Source organism: Tachyglossus aculeatus, chromosome 14 (assembly GCF_015852505.1).
Source record: "Tachyglossus aculeatus isolate mTacAcu1 chromosome 14, mTacAcu1.pri, whole genome shotgun sequence".
Lineage (NCBI taxonomy): Eukaryota > Metazoa > Chordata > Mammalia > Monotremata > Tachyglossidae > Tachyglossus > Tachyglossus aculeatus.
The window spans coordinates 59,509,885-59,530,853 of NC_052079.1; the positions used below are offsets into that span (position 1 = coordinate 59,509,885).

The window sequence follows — 20,969 nt, forward strand, 5'->3', positions numbered from 1 at the left end:
TTATGTACATGTCCTTATGCTCTCCTGCTTCCACTCCCTGAAATTTATTTTATCTGTAATTTATCAATCAATCAATCAATCAATCATATTTACTGAGCGCTTACTGTGTGCAGAGCACTGTACTAAGCGCTTGGGAAGTACAAATTGGCAACATATAGAGACAGTCCCTACCCAACAGTGGGCTCACAGTCTAAAAGGGGGAGACAGAGAACAAAACCAAACATACTAACAAAATAAAATAAATAGAATAGATATGTACAAGTAAAATAAATAAATAAATAAATACAGTAACAAATATGTACAAACACATATACATATATACAGGTGCTGTGGGGAAGGGAAGGAGGTAAGACTGGGGGATGGAGAGGGGGGCGAGGAGGAGAGGAAGGAAGGCGCTCAGTCTGGGAAGGCCTCCTGTGGGAGGTGAGCTCTCAGTAGGGCCTTGAAGGGAGGAAGAGAGCTAGCTTGGCGGATGGGCAGAGGGAGGGCATTCCAGGCCAGGGGGATGACGTGGGCTGGGGGTCGACGGCAGGACAGGCGAGAACGAGGCACGGTGAGGAGATTAGTGGCAGAGGAGCGGAGGGTGCGGCCTGGGCTGTAGATGGAGAGAAGGGAGGTGAGGTAGGAGGGTGCAAGGTGATGGAGAGCCTTGAAGCCGAGAGTGAGGCGTTTTCATTTGATTCATAGGTTGACACGCAACCACTGGAGATTTTTGAGGAGGGGAGTGACATGCCCAGAGCATTTCTGGACAAAGACAATCCAGGCAGCAGCATGAAGTATGGATTGAAGTGGAGAGAGACACGAGGATGGGAGATCAGAGAGAAGGCTGATGCAGTAGTCCAGATGGGACAGGATGAGAGCTTGAACGAGCAGGGTAGCGGTTTGGATGGAGAGGAAAGGGCGGATCTTGGCAATGTTGCGGAGCTGAGACCGGCAGGTTTTGGTGACGGCTTGGATGTGAGGGGTGAATGAGAGAGCGGAGTCGAGGATGACACCCATGTTGCGGGCTTGTGAGATGGGAAGGATGGTAGTGCCGTCAACAGAGATGGGAAAGTCAGGGAGAGGGCAGGGTTTGGGAGGGAAGACAAGGAGTTCAGTAATGGACATGTTGAGTTTTAGGTGGTGGGCAGACATCCAGATGGAGATATCCTGAAGGCAGGAGGAGATGCGAGCCTGGGGGGAGGGGGAGAGAGCAGGGGCAGAGACGTAGATCTGGGTGTCATCAGCGTAGAGACGATAGTTGAAACCGTGGGAGTGAATGAGGTCACCAAGGAAGAGAGTGTAGATTGAGAACAGAAGAGGACCAAGAACTGAACCTTGGCGATGGGAGGGGGAGGAGGAGCCTGCAAAAGAGACTGAGAATGAACAACTGGAGAGATAAGAGGAGAACCAGGAGAGGATGGAGTCTGTGAAGCCAAGGTTGGTTAGGTTAGGTTAGGATGGATAGGTTATCTGTCTCACTAGTTTGTAAGCCCCTTGTGGGCAGGAATCATGTCTACCAACTGTATTGTGTCTGTTTGTGGTTGTCTTGTTCTCTCTTGAGCACTTAGTACAGTGTTCTGTATACACTAAACACTCAAGAAATACCATCGATGGATTAATTGATTGTTGTGGTTGTGGGTAGGAAACCGAGGAAGTTGGAGGTCATGGTTGTGGGCAGGAAACTGAGGAAGCTGGAGGTCTTGGTTCATTCGGAATCACAGGTAATTAGAACAACAAAGATGAGTAGGAGGGTACTCGTTAGATGCATGCTGGGCTGGAAGGTACTCAGCTATTCAGAAAAGAGTGATGGAGGGAAACAGGGATGGGAGCTGCCTTGTCTTTGGTGTTTTTGGAGAGAAAGGGATTGATTAGTGTGTGAGGGTAAAGTGAGATGTGGAGAGATAAAGGGCATTGTCCCTAAAGGACCTATCAATTCATTCACTCAATCGTATTTATTGAGCACTTACTGTGTGCAAAGTACTATACTTAGCAGTTGGGAGAGTACAATACAACACCAAACAGGCACAGTCCCTTACTATAATGACCTCATGGTCTTGATGGGGAGACAGACATCAATATAAATAAATAAATACGTACATAAATTACAGATATATACATATGTGCTATGGGGCTGGGAGGGAGGCTGAATGAATGGAGCAAGTCAGGGTGATGCAGAAGGAAGTGGGAGAAGAGGCGAGGAGAGCTTAATCAGGGAAGGCTTTTGGAGGAGATGTGCCTTCAATAAGGTTTTGAAGTTGGGGAGGGCAATTATTTGTCTGATATGAGGAAGGAGTGTGTTCCAGATCAGAGGTAGGATGTGGGTGAGAGGTTGGCAGTGAGATAGACGAGTCTAATGACCAGGTGGGGGAGGTGAATGAGGAATCAGGGTTTCAGAAGTCAACTTGCCAAAGCCACTTTGATTAAAATGTGCAGGTTGTTAGGATGTTACCCAGAAATATGGTGGGAAAAAGCTCAGGAACTAATGCGTTATTGCTAACTTCTGACATCTCCAGAAACAGGGCAGAGGAGGGTGAAACTGAGGATTCCCCTCCCTCTACCCAACTTTCCATTCTGTTCTCCTACTTCCCCATGCTCCCCTTTTCCCCCTCTTACTAGTTCCTCCTCTTCATATTCCCCCATCCCTTTTCTCTTCTTTCCCCTTGTCTCCCCTTTTCTTCCACCTTCCCTTATCTCAGTTTGTGCTTCTTCTCTTCCTGTTCCCTGTCAATTAATCAATCAATCATCTCTACTGAGCCCTTACTATACAGAACACCATACTAAATGCCTGGGAGAGTACAATGCACTGGAGTTTGTAGATATGATTTCTGGCCACAAGGAGCTGACAGACTAGAGAGGGAGGTGTCACCCTCGTTCCCTCTTTTCCTCTTTGTAAAATCTTTCTCCTCTACCAATTGTGCAAGGAGAGTACCAGGCTCCCTAGAACCTTAATTCTGCCCAGCTTCCTGGGATTTTCCACATCGCAGCAGCTCTATGGGGAAAGTCCTCAAAGACTAACCTTAATTTAGTAACCAAGAGGGAATCTTTCCTTCTCTTTTCCCTCCTATCTGCAATTTATTTTGTGTCTGTGTCCCCTACTATATTGTAAACTCCCTGAGGGCAGGGATTGTGTCGTCTAACTACTGTTCTCTCCCAAAATACTCAGTACAGTGCTCTGCACTCAGCAGGGGTTCATTAAGAATTATTGATTGAAACAGCCTCTTCCTGACTCCTCTGTCCCTGCCAAAGACATTCTATGAGCACTAGATCTCCTAGGAAGGGAGGAGCATTGTCAGCAAGACAAAGAAATATCTCCCTCTTACCATTCCTTTCCAAACTCCTTGAACAAGTCATCTACACACGCTGCCTCGAATTCCTCAATGCCAACTCTCTCCTTGATCCCCTCAAATCTGGCTTCTGTCCCCTACATTCCATGGAAACTGCCCTCTCAAAGGTCACCAATGACCTCCTGCTTGCCAAATCCAATGGCTCCTACTCTATCCTAATCCTTCTCGACCTCTCAGCTGCCTTCAACACTGTGGACCACCCCCTTCTCCTCAACACGCTATCCAACCTTGGCTTCACAGACTCTGTCCTCTCCTGGTTCTCCTCTTATCTCTCCGGCCATTCATTCTCAGTCTCTTTTGCAGGGTCCTCCTCCCACTCCCATCCCCTTACTGTAGGGGTTCCTCAAGGGTCAGTTCTTGGTCCCCTTCTGTTCCCTATCTACACTCACTCCCTTGGTGAACTCATTCACTCCCACGGCTTCAACTATCATCTCTACGCTGATGACATCCAAATCTACATCTCTGCCCCTGCTCTCTCTCCCTCCCTTCACGCTTGTGTCTCCTCCTCCTCAAGACATCTCCATCTGGATGTCTGCCCACCATCTAAAACTCAATATGTCCAATACTGAACTCCTTATCTTCCCTCCCAAACCCTGCCCTCTCCCTGACTTTCCCATCACTGTTGACGGCACTACCATCCTTCCCGTCTCACAAGCCTGCAACCTTGGTGTCATCCTCGACTCTGCTCTCTTGTTCACCCCTCACTTCCAATCTATCACCAAAACCTGCCGGTTTCACCTCCGCAACATCGCCAAGATCCGCCCTTTCCTCTCTATCCAAACTGCTACCCTGCTGGTTCGATCTCTCATCCTATCCCGACTGGATTACTGCATCGGCCTCCTTTCTGATCTCCCATCCTCCTATATCTCCCCACTTCAATCTATACTTCACGCTGCTGCCCAAATCATCTTTGTGCAGAAAGGCTCTGGGCATGTTACTCCCCTCCTCAAAAATCTCCAGTGGCTACCAATCAGCCTATGCATCAGGCAAAAACTCCTCACTCTCGGCTTCAAGGCTCTCCATCACCGCGCCCTCTCCTACCTCACGTCCCTTCTTTCCTTCTACAGCCCAGTCTGCACTCTCCACTCCTCTGCCTCTAACCTCCTCACTATGCCTCTTTCTTGCCTGTCCCACTGTCAACCCCCAGCCCACGTCCTCCCCCTGGCCTGGAATGCCCTCCCCCAGCAAATTTGCCAAGCTAGCTCTCTTCCTCCCTTCAAGGCCCTACTGAGAGCTCACCTCCTCCAGGAGGCCTTCCCAGACTGAGCCCCCTCCTTCCTCTCCCCCCTCCCCATCCCCATCCCCTCCGCCTTACCTCCTTCCCCTCCCCACAGCACCTGTATATATGTCTGTACATATTTATTACTCTATTTATTTTACTTGTACATATTTACTATTCTATTTATTTTATTTTGTTAATATGTTTTGTTTTGTTGTCTGTCTCCCCCTTCTAGACTGTGAGCCTGCTGTTGGGTAGGGACCGTCTATATGTTGCCAACTCTTACTTCTCAAACGCTTAGTACAGTGCTCTGCACACAGTAAGTGCTCAGTATATATGATTGAATGAATGAATGAATGAACTGTGGGAGAGCGAGTTTGAACGGAGTCACGGTCCACGGGTGAAGGGGAAGTCCAAGAAGCTAGGGAGTCCAAGAAGGTGTTCTGCAGGCCCAGGAGCAGGTTCCACCAGCATGGAGGAAAGCCAGCTGGGGGGGATGAGGCAGAGAAGGACAAGGTGGCAGCACGTTGGCCAGACCCAGAAATCGAAAGAGGCCTGGAGGTTGAGTGGAAAAGCTGCAAAAGTGAAAATTAGGGCAGATACTAAAGAGGAGAATAAAAAAAGAGCACAGTTGTGCAGGAGCAAGATTAAAAAAAGAAAAGTTGGAAAGGAAATGCAACTAGCACAAGGCTTAAAAGGAAACAAAAAAACATTCCTGAATTATGTTAGGTAAAAGAGGAGGCCCTCCCGGCCCCCTGCCTGGCAGGCAAAAAGGGAAAGCTGATAACAGAGAGCTTGGAAGGTAGGGTGAAAGGCTTTTCACATCTTTTCTGTTTCCATTTTTCCAAAAAAGATCCAATGTACACAGCTGACCGGAGTCGGCCTCCCTTATGAAGGAGGGCTGAAAGGTCTAAGCAGAGAGGGATGCAGGGAAAGGGGGGGCCTGAAAAGACAGGGTGTTTTCATTCAACAGGGCTCAGTCTTCACTGAGTGGCTTGCAGGGGAGGGGGTTTGAGGGTCTGGCTAGTGGCTTGCAGAAACTGTAACTGCCATATGGGGGAAATCTCTGAGGTCTGGAGAAAGGCGAATGTTCCCATTGCCGAAGAAGGCTGGCCCCAGGAAGGGCTACCAGAACCGATGGCAGCCACGTGGTTCCCCTCTCATGTCTGGGAATGAGGCCCCTTTTCAGGCCTCAGTGACCCCACAGACCAAGTGTGGCTTCCTGAGCAGTTTCCTGGGCACCATCTGCAAGCCCCGACGGCTGAGCAGGTACACCAGCGAGGTGTACCTGCAAGGTCCAAGAATGTTGCCAGTCCACTGAGCACATGGAAACCCAGGAGAATGGATGCGGTGGGGCTCACATACACGTTGGGTGTTCACAGGAAGGCTGGATGGGCCCAGTAGGTCCCAGGCAGGGGAGGGTTAAAGACCAGGGAAGAAGCCAAAACTCTGACCCTGAAGCAGAGCTCAGTCCTTTTGGAAAGCACCGGCAGCAGACACACAGACAGACAGACAGACGGAGCTGCAAGGGAGGAAGCAGTCAGGAGAGAGCCTGCCCTCATGATCAAGAGGCAGACTCAAAAGTAGCGATGGCCCTGCAAGTCCATTGGAGCTGTTGTTAAGCATTATGGCCTAGTGGATAGAGCACAGGCCTAGGAGTCAGAAGGACCTGGGTTCTAATCCCAGCTCTGTCACTGGTCTGCTGTGTGACCTTGAACAAGTCACATAACTTCTCAATTATGTCATCTGTAAAATGGAGATTGAGACTGTGAGTCCCATGTGGGGCAGCGGCTGTGTCCAGCATGATTTGCTTGTATCCACCCCAGTGCTTAGTACAGTGCCTGGCATAAAGTAAGTGCTTAGAAAATACCACAGTTATTATTATTACTATTATTATTATATAATGTGGAGTATTGGACTTCTTACCCTCACCCCCAATGGGGATCGAGCCTGCCAATGGCTTGGGAGGCTTGGAGTCTCTCCATTAGAAAATAATGAAAATAAATGACCAATTTACTCAGCTTCAAAAAACAGACATTCCCAGGAAGCAACCATTTTGACTTTGTGACTAGCAAGTAGTGGGGTCAGACTCCAAAGGATATTCACTCTCTATAGAGACCCTTAACCTGTCCTGGAGGGTTTAGTCCATCAGCTGCCTAGAGGCAGAGCCAGGGACCAGGTGGTTTCCCAGGTTCCTTCCTGGAGTTGGGGTTAAGGAAAGGGTCTGGGCTAGGGCTGGGGTATGGGATGGAGCTGTGTCTGGGGCTGGGGCCTGGGATGGAGCCGGGTCTGGGGCTGAGAGGGAAAGGGCTAAAAATAATCTGGTAGATTCCTCCACCGAACCCTCCTCTTCATTTGACTGTGCAGTTCCAGGCTCCTTCACACCTATGACTCCACGGAGGGGGACTCCCTCTCCCTTCAAATCTGCCAGACAGCATCCCTCCTCATCTTTTAGGCCCCCTGAAATCTCACCTCCTCCAGGAAGCCTTCCCCAACTAATCTGGGAATATCACTTCATCAATCTCCTTTAGCACTTAATAATAATAATAATAATAATAATAATAATGATGGTATTTGTTAAGTGCTTACTATGTGCCAAGCACTGTTCTAAGCCTTGGAGTAGATACAGGGTAATCAGGTTGTCCCACATGGGGCTCACACTTTTAATCCCCATTTTACAGATGAGGTAACTGAGGCACAGAGAAGTTAAGTGATTTGCCCAAGGTCACACAGCAGACAAGTGGCAGAGGCGGGATTAGAACCCACATCCTCTGACTCCCAAGTCCCATACACTTATATGTGTATGTTTATTTCCTTCATGTGTTCATTCATTTTTGGTGCACTTTTGGCGTTACCAGTTGCAACTCATCACCTGGTTCCATCTGTCTCCAGAGCCACTACCTGTGGGGGCATTGGTGGTTCAGTGGTAGAATTCTTGCCTCCCACGTGGGAGACCCGGGTTCGATTCCTGGCCATTGCAGCTGACCAGACTGAGCCCCCTCCTTCCTCTCCCCCTCCTCCCACCCCATCCCCCCCGCCTTACCTCCTTCCCCTCCCCACAGCACCTGTATATATGTTTGTATGTATTTATTACTCTATTTATTTATTTTTATTTGTACATATTTATTCTATTTTATTTTGTTAATATGTTTTGTTTTGTTCTATATCTCCCCCTTCTAGACTGTGAGCCCACTGTTGGGTAGGGACCATCTCTATATGTTGCCAACCTGTACTTTCCAAGTGCTTAGTACAGTGCTCTGGACACAGTAAGCACTCAATAAATATGATTGAATGAATGAATGAACTATGTTTTTCCTCTTGTTCCCACTGAATGAATAGAGTTTGTGTCTTCCTGTCTCTCCTATTAGACTGTAAGTTCCTGAAGGGCAGGGATCCTTTCTCTTACTTTGACCGTCCTATCCAAAGCCCCTAATTCAGTTCACAGTGTGCTGTATATGAACAAAGGAATCACGCTTTAGATAGATCAGTGAAACAGATATGCCTTCATTTAGCGAATACGCAGTTAGATAAATATCCAGGAGCTATGAGTTACTCATGTTCCCAAGAGCAATTGGGGAGATGAAGAAAAGGGTAAAAATTCAGAGGGGTCAGAACCTCAGAAAGGAGGAAGACGTGCCATGGAGAATGTTAAGCTCTTGCCTCAGACAGAGGAGTCAGGACGCTTGACAGAACTTCGTGTTGGTTGCCTTCCTAGCTGCCCACCTTCAGGGTTAGAGGTGGACCATCCAACATCCCTAATACCACTGGACCTTGGACGTTTGCCCTTTCCCTGATTAATTCCCAGGGCAAGGTGGGGGGGCTGCAGAGGCTGGGTAGGCCAGGTAGTTGGTCCACCGGGCCCTCTCCTCTTGCCTCATCACCTGGTTCCATCTGTCTCCACAGCCACTACCTGAGCAAGGAAGAGGAGGGGAGCTTCAGTGAGGAGCCGGGAACCCCCTTCTGCTGTAGCTAAGGACTGCACATAGAAGAACTGTTTCTGCTCATCTGTCAGGGTATACTATCAGGCACGATGCTGCTTCAGTGCCCTAGGATTCTGCCCTTGGTCCATGGCCTGTCACACCCCCATTCCCACCCTGTCTCATCCTCCTTCTCAATCTGTTTCACCCTCCTTCCTATCCAGTCTCACCTTTCCTGTACTGTCTCATCCTCCTCTCTATCCTGTCTCACCCTCCGTCCCACTCTGCCTCACCCGCCCCAACCCCCATCCTGTCTTGTCTCACTCTTCTCCTGCTCTGCCTCATCCTGCTCAGGTCAGCTAAAACCCGAGCTTGGCCTTCTATGAACTGTGCATCCTGGCTTCACGAGGAAAGTCTATCCAGAGTCTGGTGTCCAAACTGTCAGGAAAGGGTGTTCTCCACATGTCTGTGATTGGAAGTCCTCAACCAGTTCAGATGAGGCCAGTCCCTCGCCTGCCACTAAAATTCCCCCCAAGCACTCCCAGGGGTCAGGTGAGGGACCTGCCCAAATTGAAGCAGATGCCAACTCTGTCAGAGAGAGATGTCGGCATCTCTGTCCATCTCTTAACATTTTTTATAACAAGTTGTTTATTTTTCTTCAGCCCCATCCCGACCCGAAGAAATTATATGGCCTGCCCTCACCTGACAGACCAACTGTCCACCAATTTTTCAAAACGCTTTTTGAACTCACCGATGCTTTTTTTTTTCTGACAGAACCTCCATGGGGAAAGAGAGAAAGTACCCAGGGTCCTTGAGTGAGGTAGAGCTCCTGACACGGCCAGTATTTCTGCTCCAACATGGGGTTTTTGCTCCTAGAGAACCTCAAGTATGACCTATTTACTTCACAGTAGCCAGGGCTTCAGGGGGAATGAGTTGGTTGGGGGAAGAGGGCTTTTCCCAAGCAGGCCTATGGCGGCTTCTTCCCACCGCAGATCTCCTTGGGCCAATGGCTGGATTGTGCTAGAAAAGGAGGGACTTGGGCTGTGAGAAGAGCATTCCCTTCCCTGATTTTTCCATCCGGTTCTTTCCAAGTCAGGGAATGGAGACCCGGGTTTTGTGTATATATTATGCTGCTGGGCTGCTTCCTCTGGGCAAAACTGAAGTCTCAGCACAGTCTCTGAAGAACTGTCCAACTTCTGGCAGTGTAAGGGTATAAATAGACTGATTGAGTGATTCATTCATTCAGTAATACTCAATGAGCAATGCCGGTAGGCAGAGCACCGTAATGGATGCCTGGGAGTACAATAAAAGGATGGGAGGCACTGCGGCCTAGAGGAAAGACCATGGATCTAGGAGCTGGGAGGTATGGGTGCTAATCCTAGCTTTGTCACTGACCTGCTGTGGGGACTTGGGCAAGTCATTTCACCTTTTTTTGCCTCAGTTTCCTCCTCTGTAAAATAAGATCCCTGCCCTCTGTCTCTCTCTCTCTTAGACTGTGAGGCCTGGGTGGGAGAAGGACTGTGACAGATCTGATTGTCTCATCTCTACCCCAGTGCTTAATGCAGTGCTTTGGCACCTGGGAAGCACTTAAAATGCCATAAATTATTATTATTATTATTTTTGAAGGTATGACTGTCTTCATTCTTCCTGAGCCAGCCCTCTAGCCGCCCCTCACCTTCGATTCTCCCATCTCCGTTCCCTTACTCATGCAGCTTCTCTGACTTGGAATTCTTTTCCTTCCCTCATCAGATGGAACCAGCTCTCCCCACATTCAAAACCCTCCTAAAATCCTACCTCCTTCAATAAGCTTTCCCCAACTGATTTCCCAGAATCCCCTGAGCCACATCATTCCTTCTGCCAACTCTAACTCTTTTGAACTTTTTTTTACCCCTTTTAGCATTCATGTAAATATATATGCTCAATTATTTATTTTGACTGCACTAGTTGTAAATATGTTTGCCCCATTGTAACCACATTGTGGGTAGAGAAAATGTCACTTCATTAATCCATATCAATCAATTAATGGTATTTACTGAGTACTTACTGTGTGCAAAGCCCTGTAATAAGTGCTTGGGAAAGTACAATATAATAGAGTTGGTAGACATCATCCCTGCTCAAAGAGTTTATAGTTTACAGGAGGAGACAGACATTAAAATAAATTATATGAACATAATCTGTATTGCATCAAAAAGGCTCTCAGTAAAAGCTATGACAGGTACTACTCTACTACTACTACTAATACTCTACTAGTACTGCTACTGCTGCTGCTACTCCCATGTCTGGGGCCCAGACAATTCCACCTCCAGGACTGGTTCAAGGAACACACATCTCAGGATGGAATGTCTACGCAAGCCAAACACATCAAAGCTTGTACGATCGTATCAAAAAAGAGACCAAAGAAGTCTGGGTTATCCTGTGCAGATCATGCCAAGGGACATATATGGCCTATGGAGGATGTCTAGGCTGCCAGGAGCAGAGCTCTGCTGTCCCCATCCCAGCCAAAGGCTTGTACCCGGCCCCACCGGTGCCAGGATTCCTTCTGCAAAGCCCCACCCATGGCCCCACCGAATAGAGTCATTGTTTCCCCTCCCTCTGCAGCTGCGGGAGCCCCCACTGAATGTCCCAAATTTCAAAAGGAATGATTCCTCTCCCAGCAGTTTAGAGAAACAGTCAGAATTCAACCCCCTACTTCCACCTACACCCCCAGGGGGCTGGGCAAGGGAAATTCAGAAGCAGCAGCTTCCAGAGGGATGGAGAAATTTCAGGAGATCCCCCAGGGTGGGTTATCAGAGGAAAGGTAGGGCCTTCAGAAAGGAAAGTCAAGGGTGGTAGAAGATATGAGAAAAGTTACACAGTTCCCCTGATGCTGGATCCTTGATGGGTTACTAGCGGGTGAAGTTAGGGGTGTTGGGGTGGGCCATTCCAAACCCCTAGGCCAGAGGTTTAGCGGGGCAAGCAGAGTCCCATTAATCCAGGCACAATTTGCTCACTGAGGACAGTCCTGGGTTGAGTAGGCCAGAGTTTTAGCGGGGCAAGCAAAGTCCCATTAGTACAGGCACAATTTACTCACTGAGGACAGTCCTGGGTTGAATAGACCAGGCTTGGCTCAGACATGGCTGGACACCAGCTCTAATGACTTTGGATCAAGGTCTTGCCTTCACTCTTTTCTTTCAATAAACAGAGGTTGGCATTTTGATGGTAGGGGCCCTCTCTGCAATCAATATTCCCCAGATCCATTCCTTCCTCTCTATCATGTTAATTATTGCCCTGATACAAGCCCTAACCACTTACCATCTGGGTATGCAACCTCTTCTTCATGGATCTCCCTGCCTCCAGCCTCTCCCCTCTTCTGTCTACCCTACACAGAGCTGTAAGGATCAGCTGAAAATGCTGTTTGGAACCCCTCCCTTCCCTCCTCGAAATCCTCTGACAGCTGGTCATATAGTTTCCTGTAAAACAGAAACTTCTGACCATCAGCTTCATATCGACACTCTTTGCCCACTCCTCTCGCGCTCACACTCTTCGTTCCTCCCAATCCAACCTACTAACTGTATGTCGTTCTTCACTCTCCTGACTCCGGCCCATGGCTTCTACTGGGGACTCTTCTTCCCCATCAGTTACACCAAACCACATCCCTCCCCTGTTTCTAAGCTTTCTCAAAGGCCAGCTCCTTCTCCAGGGGGCCTTTCCAGATTCATTCTTTCAGTTCTGGTCCTGTCACCCCTCCAGCCACCATTGCACTCATGCCAAGGTTTGTTCATCTGTTGATTTCCTTATTTTCCTTTATTATTATGGTATTTGTTAAGTGTTTCCTATGTGTCTAGCACTCTTAAGCACTGGGGTAGATACAAGTTAATCAGGTTGGACACAGTCCCTGTCCCACATGAGGCTTATAGTCTAAGTATGAGGGAGAGCAGAACTTGAGCCCCCATTTTACAGTTGAGAAAACAGGGGCACAGAGAAGTTAAGTGATCTGCCCAAGGTCACATAGAAAGCAATTGGCAGAGCAGGGATTAGAACCCAGCTCCTCTGACTTGCAGCCTTGTGCCCTTTCCTCTAGGCCATGCTGCTTTTGTTCTTATCTATTGTTTTGTTCTCTTGTTCTCTTGCAGATTGCACGTTTGGCAGTTTGTGTCTGCTCGCCTCCTCCACTAGATTGTAAAGCTCCTTGATGGCAGAGATTATGGGTCTTTTACATGTATTGTAAGATCTTGAGCACAATGATGGGTTTTTGGCACTGCCAGATGCTGACACTGCTGGGCAAGAATCCTGGGGGGTTTGAGGAGAATTTATCCATTGTGGGTGGAGGAAAAGGTGCCGTCTCCTGTTACTAAATGAACTGTGGTCCAAGGTGGAGGTCATGGGGCCAGAGGTCCGGGCCGCTGAGCCTCCGAGAAAGAGGAAGCCGCAGCAGCGACTGGACTCTGTCTGCAGTACTCCCAGCACTTCCACAAGGGGAAGTGCATCCCCTCCACCTGGAGTCCAAAGGGTTTACTCAGGTGCCAGCAGGGAGCAGGAGGAAGCAGGTCCAGGTGGATGGAAAAAAAAAGTTGGGAAAAGGGCAAGACCGAAATCCAGTATGGTTATGTGGCCAGGAAGGGTTGAGAAGTGGATGGAGAGTTACATTCTTTGGGGAATCAGGGGAAAGGGCTGGAATTCAACACTTACCAGCAATTCATCGCATGGAACTGTGGGAGTCCCTCCAGGCTGAGTTCTGGGTTCCCTTCTGTTTTCCCACTCTCTTGGAGAACTAATTTGTTCCCATAGCTTCAACTACCATGTCTTTGCAGATGAATCCCAAAACTACATCTCCAAGCTTGATCTTTCTCCTTCTCTGCAGACTAATATTTACTCCTGCCCTCAGGACATCTCTATTCGAATGTCCCGCCAACACCACAAACTTAACAGGTTCAAAAACCCACCCCCGGCAAACCCTCATCTTCCCACCCAGACCTTCCCCCTGATTTTCCCATCACTGTAGACAGCATCACCATCCTCCCTGTTTCACAAGCCCATAACCTTGGCATTATGTTTGATTCACCTCCCTCATTCAACCCACATATTCAAAACTGTCACCAAATCCTGCCAGTTTGACCTTCACAACATCACTATAATCTGTCCTTTCCTCTCCATCCAAACTGCTACCACACTGATCCAAGCACTTATCCTATTCCACCTTGACTACTGCATCAGCCTCCTCACTGACGTCCATACCTCCTGTTTCTCCCCACTCAAGTCCATACTTCACTTGGCTGCCTGGATTATTTTTCTACAAAAACATTCAGTCCATGTTTCCTCCTCCTCAAGAACCTCCAGTGGTTTCCCATCCACCTCCACATCCAACAGAATCTCCTTTCCATCGGCTTTGCAACACTCAATCACCTCACCTCCTTTTATGTGACCTCACTGATCTCCTACTACAACCTAGCACACTCACTTTGCTCTTGTAAGTCCAAACTACTCACTGCACCTCACTCTTGTCTATTTTGCCACCAACCCCTGCCCACATCCTGTCTCAGGCCTGGAACTCCCTCCCCTTTAATATCCAGTACCATCACTCCTTCAAAGCCTTATTAAAATCACATCTCTTCCAAGAGGCCTTCCCGACTAAGCCCTCATTTCCCCTACTTGCTTTCCCTTCTGCATCACCCTTGCAGTTAGATTTATATGCTTTATTCACTCCACCCTCAACCCCACAACATTTATGTACATATTCATAATTTAGTTTAATGTTTGTTTCCCCCTATAAATTGTAAGTTACTTGTGGGAAGGGAATGAGGCTAACAACTTTGTTGTAGTGCACTCTCCCAAGGGCTTAGTACAGTGCTCTGCACAAAGTAAGTGCTCAATAAATATCTTTGATTGATTGATTGATACCAGGGACAAACTAAGAGTGTCCGAGGGGAAGTTAGGAATGTTAGAAGGTCCATCCTCAAACATTAGAAGGATGTCTCAGAGGATGACCAGCCCATGGTTCCTCCAACTATCCTGATGCGCCCTTCCAGAGACAGAGTCCTGGACTGGGTGGGTTAAGTAGCTGACCAGAGGAGGCATGGCACAGAGAGTTTTAATGCGCTGATCTGGTTTGGAGGGGAAGTTGCCCTATCTGATGGTTTCCTCCTTTGCCAATGGAAAAGACTATGTGTTAGGTCCAGTCCTATTCAATATAACCTCTGCTTCCAGGCTTGAGACTGGAACAAGGCACGTGGAAGCCAGTATCAGATGCTAACCCATCCACCAAGAAACTCTATCCCCCTACTCTTCATGGGGAGTGGGGAGGCAGTTGACCGGGAGCTGCTGCTGTTCCTGGCTGGGATCCACAGGCCGAAAAGCCAGATGAGTGAACCAGATGCTGGGGTGATGCCAGGGGCAACAGGGGAAAACTGCGGGGTTGGGGAAGGCTTAAATCTCGGCAGACTGGGAAGCAGTGTGGCCAAGTGGAAAGAGTCCAGGCCATGGAGTCAGAAAGACCTGGGTTCTAATCCCAGCTTTGCCACTTGACTGCTGTGTGAATTTTGGCAAGTCACTTGGCTTCTCTGTGGATTGTTACTTCATTAGTAAAATGGGGATTAAATCCTGTTCCCCTCTGCTACAAAGACTGTGAGTCTTGTGTGGGACAGGGACTGTTGTCCAACCTGATTATCTTGTATTTAACCCAGCACTTAGTGCAGTGCTTGGTGCATAGTAAGTTCTTAATGAGAGCTGGAACTGGGATGTAGCTGGGATGGGACTGGACAGCAATTAGGCAGTGATTGGACTTGGACTGAATTGGGGCTAGGGCTGGGGCTGGGGCTGGGGCTGAGTTTGGGCTTGGATGGGTTTAGGGTTGGGGCTGGAGTTGGGCTGGGCTGGAACAGGAGAGCCAAGGTGCTGTCGCTTCTTGGGCTTCCAGGACTCTGAGACCCCCTTTAGCCCCCCTGGGCTGCAGGACTTGGAGTCCTTTGGGCTTCAAAAGATGGGCTTGAGACTGGATGGTGCCATTCCACTTAATTCCCAGGACTCCTTGCTCCACTCCCTGCAAATGCAGAGAGCCTTCCTTTTCCTTGCCACAAACCCTTCCCCTCTCCAAGGACTCAGTTTGCCTTGTCCTCAGAGGGCTCCCCATTGGCCCTCAGTCTACTCCACACCCCCTTGTACTCCTGTGTCCCTGCAAATGGCGGCAGCCATGTTCCATTGATCTTACAGGAACCAATTCCATCTCTGGCCCGGGACCTCTGCCCAAAGGACCCATACCCGAAGCTCCCTGTGTACATGAATCTTTCCTTGTTGTCACCTATTCCCAAGTTGATCTCCTGAGTCTACTGATTGATTATTCGGGGCCAAGGCCAGCATGAACTGGCCTCTTAATCTGTCAAAAAGGGTCAGGAAATGGTAATCTTGGCAAGGGCCCTGCTCCTTGCTACTGTGGTCCGACTTTACCCCAGGACTTTGGAGGCAACTGAGAAACAATGTGTCAGCTTCTCCCCAGCTTTCCACCAGTCTCCTCTCCATCCTTCCCTTCCATCCCCAGCCAGCAGCCTGGGGTGAGGCCCAGTGGTCTCCTCCCTCCTCCACCCCTACCCTGCCCCCAGACCCTCCCCATTCCACCCCCAGACCCTTCCCATTCCGCCCCAGGTCCTCCCCGCTCCTACCTGCTCTGGCCCCAGCTGTCTCTGTGGAACGTGCGTCCACCGGCCTCTTTCTCCTCCTGCAAGCGCTGCAGAGACGGTGAGCGGCTGTGGGGGGCTCGGGACCCCCCCCGTGCTCGCCAGGCTACCAGCACCTGCCCCGGCCCTCACAGCAGCTTCCTGCATCTGGGCCAGCAACTGGTGGGGCAGGCTGCGGAGCGAGGGCACTGGCGAGTGCGGTGGGTGGCTCTCGCCCTTGAGATTGTTGTCGCTGGCCGAGCGCTGCAGCACGCGGGGGGAGGCAAGGCCGCTGGCGCCCACGAGCCGGCGCCTCCGGGTGTAGCTTGGCACCTCACGGAAAGGCACTGCAAGGCAAGCAGATGTGCCCATCACTCCCAGCTTCTCTGCTCCTGGCCCTGTCTCCAGTTCCCCCTCAACCCCGATCTGTGCCCCAGACCTTCCTTGGGCCCCCATGTTTCTGGCCTTACAGGTCCCCATCCCCAATGAATCCCAGCCCCAAGACTCCCAAGATCCCTCTGCTCCCACAACCTCAAAGGTCCCATAGCTTCAAAGCCCCATGGATCTCAGCTTCCCCTTCCCCCAGCTCATGTCCTCCATCCCCTCATTGCCAGGCAGTCTTTGAGCAGTGATCTCTAGATCTGGGCAGCCCTGTGTCCTGAGAACCCTTCAGCACCTATGACCCCTTGGGCCCCCCTGGATCCCTGGGCTGTGAGGTCATGTGCCATCGTTTCTGGTGCCCTCCACATGACCCGGATAGCAGATTCAAAAGCTAATAGAGAGGAGTAGGAGGTTGTGAGTCAGAGGTCATGGGTTCAAATCCCTGCTCCGTCAATTGTCAGCTGTGTGACTTCGGGCAAGTCACTTAAACTTCTCTGTGCCTCAGTTACCTCATCTGTAAAATGGGGATTAAGACTGAGAGCCCCCTGTGGGACAACCTGATCACTTTGTAACCTCCCCAGTGCTTGGAACAGTGCTTTGCACATAGTAAACGCTTAATGAATGCCATCATTATTATTATCATCATCGTAACTGTGGTATTTCTTAAATGCTTACTATGTGCCAAGCACTGTACTAAGCGATGGCGTAGATACAAGCTAATCAGGCTGGACACAGTCCCTGTCCCACGTGGGGCTCATGATCTTCATCCCCATTTTCCAGATGAGGGAACAGAGAAGTGAAGTGATTTGCCCAAGGTCACACAGCAGACAAGTGGTTGAGCCGGAATTATTTAGCTTTAATGCTATTTGCTCTGACGACTTTGACACCTGTCTACATGATTTGTTTTGTTGTCTGTCACCCCCTTCTACACTGTGAGCCCGCTGATGGGTAGGGACCGTCTCTACATGTTGCCAACTTGGACTTCCCAAGCGATTAGTCCAGTTCTCTGCACACAGTAAGCGCTCAATAAATATGATTGAATGAATGAATGAATGAATGAGCCTGCTGTTGGGTAAGGACTGTCTCTAGATGTTGCCAACTTGGACTTCCCAAGCGCTTAGTACAGTGCTCTGCACACAGTAAGTGCTCAATAAATATGATTGAATGAATGAATTAGAACCTGGGTCCTTCTGGCTCTCAGGCCCGGGCTCTATTCAGTAGGCCTCAGTCCTTCATTACATCATAATAATAATAATAATAATAATGGTATTTACTGAATTATTACTATGTGCAAAGCACTTTTCTAAGCGCTGGGGGGGGGATACAAGGTGATCAGGTTGTCCCACGAGGGGCTCACAGTCTTGATCCCCATTTTCCAGATGAGGGAACTGAGGCCCAGAGAAGTGAAGTGAATTGCCCAAGGTCACACAGCTGACAAGTGGTAGAGCCAGGATTTGAACCCACGGCCTCTGACTCCAAAGCCCGGGCTCTTTCTACTGAGCCACGCTGCTTCTCTCTAGTGATGGCATTTGTTAAGTGCTTACTATGTGCGAAGCACTGTTCTAAGCACTGGGGGAGGGGATACAAGGTGATCAGGCTGTCCCACAGGGGGCTCACAGTCTTCATCCCCGTTTTACAGATGAGGGAACTGAGGCCCAGAGCAGTGAAGCGCCTTGCCCAGAGTCACCCAGCTGACAAGTCACAGCATCTCTTTATATGTATATATGTTTGTACATATTTATTACTCTATTTTACTTGTACATATTTATTCTATTTATTTTATTTTGTTAACATGTTTGGTTATGTTGTCTGTCTCCCCCTTCTAGACTGTGAGCCCGCTGTCGGGTAGGAACCGTCTCTAGTTGTTGCCAACTTGGACTTCCCAAGCGCTTAGTACAGTGCTCTGCACACAGTAAGCGCTCAATAAATACGATTGAATGAATGAATGAATGAATGGGAGGGAAGCTCCCCCCGCCCCCTCCACCCCCAAGGGGTAGGCTAGCCTCAGGGATGCAGTAGATGTGGCCTGCGGGGGAGAAGGTGAGAAATGCAGCAGTTTGGCCAGATCTGCTAAGGTTGCTGCTTGGGAGACACCCCCACCCCCCCAGATCTAGGGGTCCAGACCCCCTCCTCCTGGACAAACTCCCCCAACCAGTATCTCCAACTGCCTCTTCCCAGCCCCATCTCTATCCCTAAATTCATCTCCTGTCTGTTCTACCTTTCTCCCTACTCCTGCCTGCCCTTCTCCTCCTGTCTTCCTCTCATCCCTTCACGACTTGAGTTATGGTTTCATTCTCCATAACATCACTGATCACTTCTCTTACAGTGGGTTTTAATTTCTAAAAATGAATTGAGGCCCTTTACCCATTAGGGGCCTTCATGCCTTAAAGAACCATTGTCTCAGGATCCTCAGAGGAGAAGAAACCTGGGGATTTGTTCCTTACCCCAGTCCAACATTCTATCTTCACCCCAACAGGTAACCTTGCCTGCCTTGCACCAGCAACAGCAGCCAGTGAACTTTTATTTTTATGGTATTTGTTAAGCTTTTACTATGTGCCAGGCACTAAGTGCTGGGATAAATATAAGATAATCAGGCTGGAAACCATCCACATCCCACATGGGGTTCACAGATTTAATCCCCATTTTACAGATGAGGTAACAGGTGCCAAGAAGTTGAGTGATTTGCCCAAGGTCACACAGCAGACAGGGGGCAGAGCTGGGATTAGAAACCAGGTTCTCTGACTCCAAGGTCCACACTCTTTCCACTAGGCCATGTTGCTTTTCATCTGGCTTCCCAACTCTGGCCTTTTCTATCTTCTCCACTAGAATTCCAACTACATGGCCCCAACAAGTTCTAACCTCATCATCCCCAAACCCTTCTCACCCCCAAATCCCTCTTGCCACCTCCAGCCCTAAACCCGAGGCTTCTCAAAGAATTTCCCTATTAATCCCATGAATCCTTTCAATGTCTCACTTCTCCCCTAACCCTCAACGACGCAACATCTAAACTCATCCCCTCATAATCGCTTGTCCCCAAGCCCACCCGGACCCCTTAGAAGTCTCAGCCTTTTAGATTTTGGTAGGAGGAGGGCCTCTAGGATCCCTGGGCTCCATCCTGTGGGAAGAAGCTACTGGATTTGGAACCCTGAAAAGTGACAAGATGGGATCTGGGGTCTCTCACTGCCCTCTGTCCCTTCCCCTCACTGCCAGTCCCTGCAGCTGATCCTCACTTAGATTACCATGGTGATGCTGGGACACTTGGTAGTTTAGCTCTCATAATGCTGCTCCATCCCACCGTCCCACTGACCTTCCTTCCCGGAACTAGGAGGATGGACTGTTTGGGGAGGGATAGGAGAGGGTGATAGGAGAAGGAGAAGGGAGGAGTTGGGAAAGAGGTAGGAGCCAGCTCCAAGGGCCTAGCTGTGTTCTACTCTGTCTCCTCCTCCTCCTCCACCCCCAGATGAGCACTGTTCTGGGTCTGGATTCCCTGTTCTCTTCTGTTACCGAGAATTCAGGGGGCCACAGGGCATGCAACGTGCCAGCTGCAGAATAATAGCAGCAAGATACCCACACTGAGCCTGCATCAGCCCAGGGCGGAAAATCCAAGCATCGCAGGGAATGCGTCTACCTACTCTGTTGTAGAGTATACTCCTAAGTGTTTAGGACCGTGCTTTACACATAGTAAGTGCTCAATAAAAACCACTAATGATCTCTGGAATAGCTCAGGGAGAAGGTTCACTTACACTAGCATCAAAACAAAGATCTCCCTAGGAAAATGTTCTTCCATATTATCAACCAAAAAGGAGGAATCGGTCTGGTTTACATCTTCAGGAGAGGAGTTTCCTTTGAAAAGAGATTCCAAGAACTTAAATCCCACCTTGACTCCTGCATCCACCGCTTCTCTGACCTACCTGCCTCCTGCCTCTCCCCACTCCAGTCCTTACTTCACTTTGCTGCCCAGATTGTTGTCCTAAAATAGTTCAGTCCATGTTTTCCCTCACCTCAAGAACCTCCAGTGGTTGCTCATCCACCTCTGCATCACATGGAAACTTCTTATAATCAGGTTTAAAGCACCCAATCAGCTTGTCCCCACATCTTACCTTGCTTCTCTCCTACTACAACCCAGCCCACACACTTCACTCCTCTAAAGCCAACCTACTCACTGTGTTTCAGTCTTGTCTACCTCACCGCTGACCCCTCGCTTATGCCCTCCCTCTGTCCTGGAACTCCTTCCCCCTTCATATCCAACAGACCACCACTCTCCCCACCATCAAGGCCTTATTAAAATCACATTTCCTTCAAAAGGCCTTCTCCAATTAAGCCCTCATCTCTCCTATTAACTCTCCCTTCTGCATCACCCCTGCGCTTGCATCTGTATCCTTTAGGTACTTGATATTTTTATCATCAATATTATTATTAATAATAATAACAATAATAGTAGTGTTATTATTAAGTGCTTACTATGTTCCTGGCAGTGTACTAAATGTTGGAGTAGATACAA

The 20,969-nt window shown here is 49.1% G+C and overlaps 1 protein-coding gene and 1 non-coding gene across 2 annotated transcripts in view; one reads left to right on the forward strand and one right to left on the reverse strand.

Annotated features, from left to right (window-relative positions):
• Positions 1–20,969, reverse strand: part of SHANK3 (SH3 and multiple ankyrin repeat domains 3) — a 117,042-nt gene that overhangs the window by 80,784 nt on the left and 15,289 nt on the right. The window contains 2 exon segments of the mRNA XM_038756924.1: positions 16,094–16,200; positions 16,202–16,434. Coding sequence (XP_038612852.1) covers positions 16,094–16,200; positions 16,202–16,434 — 340 coding nt within the window.
• Positions 7,455–7,525, forward strand: TRNAG-CCC. The gene has a single exon. It is a non-coding gene; the product is annotated as a tRNA-Gly (tRNA).